The sequence below is a fragment of the Tachysurus vachellii genome, chromosome 13, assembly GCF_030014155.1.
Source record: "Tachysurus vachellii isolate PV-2020 chromosome 13, HZAU_Pvac_v1, whole genome shotgun sequence".
NCBI classification, from domain to species: Eukaryota; Metazoa; Chordata; class Actinopteri; order Siluriformes; family Bagridae; genus Tachysurus; species Tachysurus vachellii.
The window spans coordinates 388,410-397,500 of NC_083472.1; the positions used below are offsets into that span (position 1 = coordinate 388,410).

A 9,091-nucleotide genomic window follows, 5' to 3' on the forward strand; every position below is an offset into this window, starting at 1 on the left:
ATACACTCTTCTCTTATACACTCTTTATACACTCTTCTCTTACACACTCTTTATACACTCTTTATACACTCTTCTCTTACACACTCTTTATACACTCTTCTCTTACACACTCTTTATACACTCTTCTCTTACACACTCTTTATACACTCTTCTCTTACACACTCTTCTCTTACACACTCTTTATACACTCTTTATACACTCTTCTCTTATACACTCTTTATACACTCTTCTCTTATACACTCTTTATACACTCTTTATACACTCTTCTCTTACACACTCTTTATACACTCTTTCTACACTCTTTATACACTCTTCTCTTACACACTCTTTATACACTCTTCTCTTACACACTCTTTATACACTCTTCTCTTACACACTCTTTATACACTCTTTATACACTCTTCTCTTACACACTCTTTATACACTCTTTCTACACTCTTTATACACTCTTCTCTTACACACTCTTTATACACTCTTTCTACACTCTTTATACACTCTTCTCTTACACACTCTTTATACACTCTTCTCTTACACACTCTTTATACACTCTTTATACACTCTTCTCTTACACACTCTTTATACACTCTTCTCTTACACACTCTTTATACACTCTTCTCTTACACACTCTTTATACACTCTTTATACACTCTTCTCTTATACACTCTTTATACACTCTTTATACACTCTTCTCTTATACACTCCTCTCATTATAAACACCAGTGATGAAGTTTAATTTGTTTTAATTAAAATAACATTCTGAAAGTGTCACAAATCAAACTACAATAACACGCAGGAGAGGAAACAAAACTGACATTAAAAGGAGGATGATGTAAAAACGAAAAGAATGCTGTTGTTCTTAATGTTACACAAACATCACTTTATTTTTTAGACTATTTGTTATTCCACCTTCATGGTTGTGAGGTGGTGAAAATTCCATTTTGAAATGTAAAAGGTTCAGTATTGTGTGTAATTCTGCTGATCTCCGCGGGGGCGCTGTGGCGCTCGCTGCATTTCTTCTACATTTATTTACAGATAGCACTTCCGGATTCGGCTGTTTACCGTTGACTCGGTGTTTGTGTGTCGGTAATGAGAGGAAACTGTTTCCGGTTTGGTGATTAATCAGAGAAGAAGAAGCGGAAAATAATGAAGGGAGTTAAACGACCTAAACACACTGCAGGGACACCGAGGAGCACACACACTGGTGAGGGGACACACACACTCACACACACTCACACACACTGGTGAGGGGACACACACACTCACACACACTGGTGAGGGGACACACACACTCACACACACTGGTGAGGGGACACACACACACACACACACTGGTGAGGGGACACACACACACTCACACACTGGTGAGGGGACACACACACACTCACACACTGGTGAGGGGACACACACACACTCACACACTGGTGAGGGGACACACACACTCACACACTGGTGAGGGGACACACACACACACACACACTGGTGAGGGGACACACACACACACACTGGTGAGGGGACACACACTCACACACACTGGTGAGGGGACACACACACTCACACACACTCACACACACTGGTGAGGGGACACACACACTCACACACACTCACACACACTGGTGAGGGGACACACACACTCACACACACTGGTGAGGGGACACACACACTCACACACACTCACACACACTGGTGAGGGGACACACACACTCACACACACTCACACACACTGGTGAGGGGACACACACACTCACACACACTGGTGAGGGGACACGGACACACACACACACACACACACACACACACACACACACTGGTGAGGGGACACACACACTCACACACACTGGTGAGGGGACACACACACACACACACACACACACTGGTGAGGGGACACACACACACACACACACTGGTGAGGGGACACACACACACTCACACACTGGTGAGGGGACACACACACACTCACACACTGGTGAGGGGACACACACACACTCACACACTGGTGAGGGGACACACACACACTCACACACTGGTGAGGGGACACACACACACACACACTGGTGAGGGGACACACACACACACACACACTGGTGAGGGGACACACACACACACACACACTGGTGAGGGGACACACACACTCACACACACTGGTGAGGGGACACACACACACTCACACACACTGGTGAGGGGACACACACACACACACACACTGGTGAGGGGACACACACACACACTGGTGAGGGGACACACACACACACACACACTGGTGAGGGGACACACACACACACACACACACACACTGGTGAGGGGACACACACACACACACACTGGTGAGGGGACACACACACACACACACACTGGTGAGGGGACACACACACACACACACACACACTGGTGAGGGGACACACACACACACACACACACACTGGTGAGGGGACACACACACACACACACACACACTGGTGAGGGGACACACACACACACACACACACACTGGTGAGGGGACACACACACACACACACACACTGGTGAGGGGACACACACACACACACACACACTGGTGAGGGGACACACACACACACACACACACACTGGTGAGGGGACACACACACACACACACACACTGGTGAGGGGACACACACACACACACACACTGGTGAGGGGACACACACACACACACACACACACTGGTGAGGGGACACACACACACACACACACACACACTGGTGAGGGGACACACACACACACACACACTGGTGAGGGGACACACACACACTGGTGAGGGGACACACACACTCACACACACTGGTGAGGGGACACACACACACACACACACTGGTGAGGGGACACACACACACTGGTGAGGGGACACACACACACTGGTGAGGGTCCAGTTTGGGGGACACTGCACTGCTACAGTGCAGTGAAGACTTCTGAACACTCAGAAGTGTGAGTATGAAACCCTGTTAATTATGCAGATTGTGTGTGTTGAGTTGCAGGCAGACTGAACACAGAGATCTGTCGGTTGTGTCATGGCCGGTTCTCTGCGAGGAAGCTGCGTGACCTTGTCCCATGGCCTTCATCTACTGAACACTCAACACCAGGCTTCTGTTCAGATTTTCAGCGGTTGCTGGGCGTCTCTGTGCGGAACGACTTAACACTCTCACCGTACATCTGCTCTGATTGCCACAACCAGTTCTACCAGTGTCACAGCATCCTGCAGGCCTTCAGACACCGGGTCAACTCATCACCATCACTTAACACCAACACAGAGAGGTGAATACACTCAGCACACAGAACCACCGCACACACAGCGGTCCTTCAGCAGAGTGATGGGGTTTATTTATCCTCTTAGGTGCAGCTCAACATGGACAAACACAGATGAACCAGATCAGTCCTGTAAGTGTTCAGTAACCAACACACACTCACAAACACATGCAGGTGAGCACAGCGTTGTTTTACCCCGAGTTGTGACCAGAAAGCAGCGCTGTGCTGAGGCCAGTCAGCTGAGTGGATAGTTTGGAGAACATTTACTCACTTATCCAGTGGTTAAAATGTCTAATAAGTTTTTAGGGGCTCAGTTTAGGACTGAACATAAAGAATATTCAGATGAAGGTGATGTGAATATTGGTGTAACGTCTAACTGAAGATCTCTCCGGACTCACGTAGCTCCGCCCATCACCTCTGACCCTCACTGTCTGCTGCGCCTGGTGTCATGGACTCATGAGCATGCTGGGAGCTGCAGTTTCCCTCCTGGTCTGCAGGAGGTGCTGGAAGAGCGGTGTGGAGGTACAGTCAGGGTGGTGTGGAGCTGTGAGGACGGACACTCCTACACCATGGACACTGGTGTGTGGGAGAGACAGGGAGACAACAGACACCCACACAACCACCAACCGATCACAAGCAGGGAGGAGAACTCCACCCACACCAACAGGGAGCAGACACAGAGCTCCGCCTACACTCACGATGGTAAGGCTGAAAAAGTGTTTGAAAGACTCTACGGGTGTCGGAGTCGCTAACAAACACTTTAGTGACCTGAACGTAGATAAGGAATCATTTACGTTTGTATTTAAATGAATATGAAAATTACAGCAACACAACTAGTGTATTTATTCCATAAAACGGTGGTTTGGGTGAAGAAGTGTTTAATGTGAATACAATAGTGAACTTGTCACGTATTTAGTCACTAAAGCTCTAAGTTATTGTGCAGGTGCTCAGCGTACAGACGAGATTCCATCACCTGCTCAGCGTTTAGAGGACAGCGACCTGTCGGACAGGTGAGCTGCCCGGCAGCGTGAACACACACACACACACACACACACACTCTCTCTCTCTCTCTGTTCTGATCAGTGTGTAATTTGCTTCTCACAATGCAGAAATTTCTCCAGTGAGGAAGAGGAGACGAGGAAGAGCAGCTCAGAGGACAGCACACACCCTACAGCTGACAAACAGTGAGACACATTCAGACCTCACACCTAAATATAACTTTATATACATTTTTCCCTAAAATATGCAAAAGATTTAATAACAGATGAGGTGACAGGACAAAAACTTACTGCACTAAATTTGAGATCTTGTCAACTAAAAGTGTAAATGATATTAAATATGATGGAGAACATTCACTCATTCATTCATTCATCTTCTACCACTTATCCGAACTACCTCGGGTCACGGGGAGCCTGTGCCTATCTCAGGCGTCATCGGGCAACAAGGCAGGATACACCCTGGACGGAGTGCCAACCCATCACAGGGCACACACACACACACACACACACACACACACACACACACTCTCATTCACTCACACAATCACACACTACGGACAATTTTCCAGAGATGCCAATCAACCTACCATGCATGTCTTTGGACAGGGGGAGGAAACCGGAGTACCCGGAGGAAACCCCTGAGGCACGGGGAGAACATGCAAACTCCACACACACAAGGCGAAGGTGGGAATCGAACCCCCAACCCTGGAGGTGTGAGGTGAACGTGCTAACTACTAAGTCACCGTGACCCCTTTGATGGAGAACATAACAGAAGGATTCATTTATCAAAATAAATAATGCTTGAAATAAAAACAGTGTAATAACACGGTCGACTTTTGAGTTCTGATATGCAGCGGAAGCTGAAGGTTATAAAGTGAATATAAATCACTGTGATCTGATTCTAACACATTATAAGCTGACAGCTGAGTCGTGGACCTGAAGGATGAATTGTGTTTTTCAGTGTGAGCTCTAAGAAGATGAGTAAAGAAGTAAAGAACCTGCAGCCTAAAGAGAGGAAGAAGCCTGGACCCAAACCTGGGTGGAAGAAGAAGATGAAATCAGAGCGGTACACACACATACACACACACGCACACACATACACACACACACATACACACGTGTGTTGATAATGAAACAGTTCTGTGTGTGTTTCAGAGAGGAGCTGCCCACCATTTATAAATGTCCTCATCAGGGCTGTACAGCAGTGTACAGAGGAGTGGATGGCATGAAGGTCCACACACACACACACACACACCAGAGATTTTGTTCTCATGATACAGAGTTAAACATTTGCCAACCGCAGCTGCTGTGTAAGATTCAGTTGTCTCTCCTCAGGCTCACTATATAAATGTGTTGAATAATATTTTGGTTATTTATTAGCACATTTTACCCCTGAATAATCACCAGGCAACTTGTTCGTATAACAGATGCCAACATGTGAGGGTGATGCCTACATGTGAGGGTGATGCCTACATGTGAGGGTGATGCCTACATGTGAGGGTGATGCCTACATGTGAGGGTGATGCCTACATGTGAGGGTGATGCCTACATGTGAGGGAGATGCCTACATGTGAGGGTGATGCCTACATGTGAGGGAGATGCCTACATGTGAGGGTGATGCCTACATGTGAGGGTGATGCCTACATGTGAGGGTGATGCCAACATGTGAGGGTGATGCCAACATGTGAGGGTGATGCCAACATGTGAGGGTGATGCCTACATGTGAGGGTGATGCCTACATGTGAGGGTGATGCCTACATGTGAGGGTGATGCCTACATGTGAGGGTGATGCCTACATGTGAGGGTGATGCCAACATGTGAGGGTGATGCCTACATGTGAGGGTGATGCCTACATGTGAGGGTGATGCCTACATGTGCTTTCTCTGGGACACAAAGACAAAAGCATCTTTTCAAAGTACTGCAGTGTAACACACCCAGAGCAACGTCCCCATACAGGAGCTCATAGATGCACACAATTGGCTAGTGTGGCTGTGATTAGGCAGGAGGGGTAATACTCTCCCTCCCCTGTCATAGATCCCAGACACTTCTGCCCTCTCTGCTGCCCTGTTGCACCAAAGAGCTCTTTTGATTCCTGATTTTTTTTTTTACAAACAGAAAACATGAAGCCTGAGCTGACATTTACAAATCAGTTTGATTTCAAGTTTGTGATGTTTTGGAGAAGTGTTAAGTCAAATAGGTTAATGTTATAAGGAATACATAACCGTGTGTGTGTGTGTGTGTGTGTGTGTGTGTGTGTGTGTGTGTGTGTGTACACGTATGTACATACACAGAAACATGTGAAAGAGCACCATGAAGAAGTGAGGGAACGACCCTGTCCTCATCCAGGCTGCCACAAAGTGTTCATGATCGACCGCTACCTGCAGAGGCACATCAAACTCATTCACACAGGTGTGTGTGTGTGTGTGTGTGTGTGTGTGTGTGTCTAAGTCAAATGCCTGGAATATGAAACTTTCAACCTGCAGATGAAAAAAATTAGGTGAATGAAGATCTGAACATGTAGGTTTATATGGAGTGTGTATATAACCTGGTGTGTGTGTGTGTGTGTGTGTGTGTGTGTGTGTGTGTGTGTTTCAGAGGTAAGGAACTACATCTGTGATCAATGCGGTCGGACATTTAAACAGAGGAAACATCTCTCTGTGCACCAGATGAGACACTCGGGAGCAAAACCACTGCAGTAAGTGTGTATTTAACAACAGTCTCACACACACACAACCTAGTAACCTACAAAACTCCAGCCTACCTGTGTGTGTGTGTTGCAGGTGTGAAGTGTGTGGTTTCCAGTGTCGCCAGAGAGCGTCTCTGAAGTATCACATGACCAAGCACAAGGCTGAGGCAGAGCTAGAGTTTGCATGCAGCGTTTGTGAGCGACGCTTCGAGAAAGCACACAACCTGAATGTCCACATGAGCATGGTGCACCCTCTGTTACAGGAGCACAACACACACACCACGGACATGAGCTGAGAGCTGTCTGGCCTGGTGATGCCCCCCTACACCCTGATGCCCCCCTACAGCCGTCACCCTGACGCCCCCCTACAGCCGTCACCCTGATGCCCCCTACAGCCGTCACTAAACACACTTAAGTGCACTTTGATGCATCACTGAGTTTTATTGCATTTCATATCACTGTAAAAAACTCAAGTCTGTTTACTTCCTGTTTCCTGTTGTGCCTGGACTTCCAGGCATTTTGCATACAGATACCAGTCTATAATTACCCACAATCCTCCTGTGGTGAGTTTATCACGAGCGACAAATAGTCAAACACAAGACGTTTCTCGTCACAGAGAAATCCTGCAGGTCAAAGGTCATTAGACCACAGAGCCGAGAGCGCAGCTGCCACCTCGGGATCCAGCTCCATACACTCGGCCTCAATCTGAGAGAGAGAGAGAAAAAGTGTGTGTTGTTGACTGCACACGTCACACAGGGATGACACGTGTGTGTTAGTTGACTGCACACGTCACACAGGGATGACACGTGTGTGTTAGTTGACAGTGTAGCCTGCTAATAAGCTAGCATGCTAACTACCTGGGAAATAAAATCAGGTGTCAAAAACAAATGATCCTAAAATGTTCCTCACAAAGCTCTAAACACCACTTTATATTACACAGGACGTGTAAAACAGTGAATAGTATTTTATAGGTAATTAATATACTATTTATAAACCTGTGGGAAAGTGTGACAGGGAAAAACCTCAATGTTGAGATATGAAATGTGACTGGTCCTCTTTTTAACAGCACTATTTATTTACTGTCGTCGAACACGTGGAACAGAACATAGTTACAGCAACCAAAGGGGAGCTACACAAGGAAGAACAGGAAAAGTGTGTGTGTGTGTGTGTGTGTGTGTTGGGGGGGGGGGGGGACTAACAGACTGAGTCAATGATTTTTTTTATTGTGACCAGGATATATATTGATACAGATGTTTTGTAATAAACACACAGAACCTGAGTTTGTGAGATTTATTCTAATTACTAAATATTTCTGTCTGCACACTGGATTAAAGTACAGAAGCTTGTGTGAGTGACACAAAAGATTTATTCAATTCTATAACAATTTTTGTCTAAAAACACACAACATGGAGTGTTGATGTCAGTCACAAGGGCACGAAGCTCACAGGGGCTCCGGACCAGAAGAACAGAGAAAACATTCTACAGGCCTTCAGCATGAAAAAGCCTTGGCGTGTGTGTGTGTGTGTGTGTGTGTTTATTCCTCCTTTGTGTTTATTTACTGGCACTGTGACCCTATAGCTGAATGATTCGTTCATGTTTACACCTGATACACACACTGTAATGAACGTACCTGTCGTAACTGGCTGTGAGTGACGGAGCCGGTGCGAATCACTGAGATGCTCTTCAAGACAATGTGCTGAGATTCACACAGGATCTGAAACACAAACACACAATTAACTTAACAATGGTTACATACAGTATTGTCACACAAATAGGTGCTGTGGAATGTGTGTGTGTGTGTGTGTGAGAGAGAGAGAGAGAGACCTGCGGCGTGTCAGCCTTGATGTCTGCAGTGTGTCCGAGCAGGAAGAGCTTCATCAGCGCAGTATATGACATCACAGCTGTGTAGAGGAACCTTGAGCTAACCATCACTCTGCTCAACACACTCGCATTAACCTCCACCAACATGCTACACACACACACACACGCACACACACAGCAGTATGGTGTGACCTCAACAATAACACTATTGACTAAAAATCCCCCCCCCCCGTGCTTGCACAGTGCGTCACATGGTACACGTGGTAAGTGTTGTGTAGAACGCACTTTAAGCTTAACACTGTATTGTTCAGTACGATGATTAAATAAG

At 46.5% G+C, this 9,091-nt stretch overlaps 2 protein-coding genes across 3 annotated transcripts in view; one reads left to right on the forward strand and one right to left on the reverse strand.

Annotated features, from left to right (window-relative positions):
* The first annotated feature begins 1,048 nt into the window (after positions 1 to 1,048).
* On the forward strand, positions 1,049 to 7,358 carry znf276 (zinc finger protein 276). The gene is made up of 11 exons (XM_060884897.1): positions 1,049 to 1,201; positions 2,991 to 3,267; positions 3,347 to 3,390; positions 3,661 to 3,960; positions 4,202 to 4,268; positions 4,368 to 4,442; positions 5,218 to 5,322; positions 5,412 to 5,487; positions 6,548 to 6,665; positions 6,852 to 6,951; positions 7,037 to 7,358. Exons 1-11 carry the CDS (start codon positions 1,144 to 1,146, stop codon positions 7,236 to 7,238), a joined length of 1,422 nt encoding a protein of 473 aa, XP_060740880.1. The 5' UTR covers positions 1,049 to 1,143; the 3' UTR covers positions 7,239 to 7,358.
* Positions 7,359 to 7,363: 5 nt separating this feature from the next.
* LOC132855718 (Fanconi anemia group A protein homolog) overlaps positions 7,364 to 9,091 on the reverse strand; it is a 16,779-nt gene continuing 15,051 nt past the window's right edge. The window contains exons 39-41 of one of the 2 annotated variants that reach the window (XM_060884886.1): positions 8,767 to 8,911; positions 8,573 to 8,656; positions 7,364 to 7,647 (exon numbers count right to left, since the gene is read on the reverse strand). In XM_060884886.1, the coding sequence (XP_060740869.1) occupies positions 7,573 to 7,647; positions 8,573 to 8,656; positions 8,767 to 8,911 (304 nt within the window). In that variant the 3' untranslated portion in view covers positions 7,364 to 7,572. The remainder of the gene's footprint in view (positions 7,648 to 8,572; positions 8,657 to 8,766; positions 8,912 to 9,091) is intronic. The other variant, XR_009649368.1, reaches the window with a different exon arrangement.

Bases quoted from the DNA above. Each gene is read 5' to 3' on its own strand.
- znf276 (XM_060884897.1), top strand. From the start codon at position 1,144: ATGAAGGGAGTTAAACGACCTAAACACACTGCAGGGACACCGAGGAGC. The intron at 4,269-4,367 runs GTGAGCTGCCCG...CTCACAATGCAG, and splicing joins GACAGCGACCTGTCGGACAG to AAATTTCTCCAGTGAGGAAG. The intron at 5,488-6,547 runs GTCCACACACAC...GTACATACACAG, and splicing joins GAGGAGTGGATGGCATGAAG to AAACATGTGAAAGAGCACCA.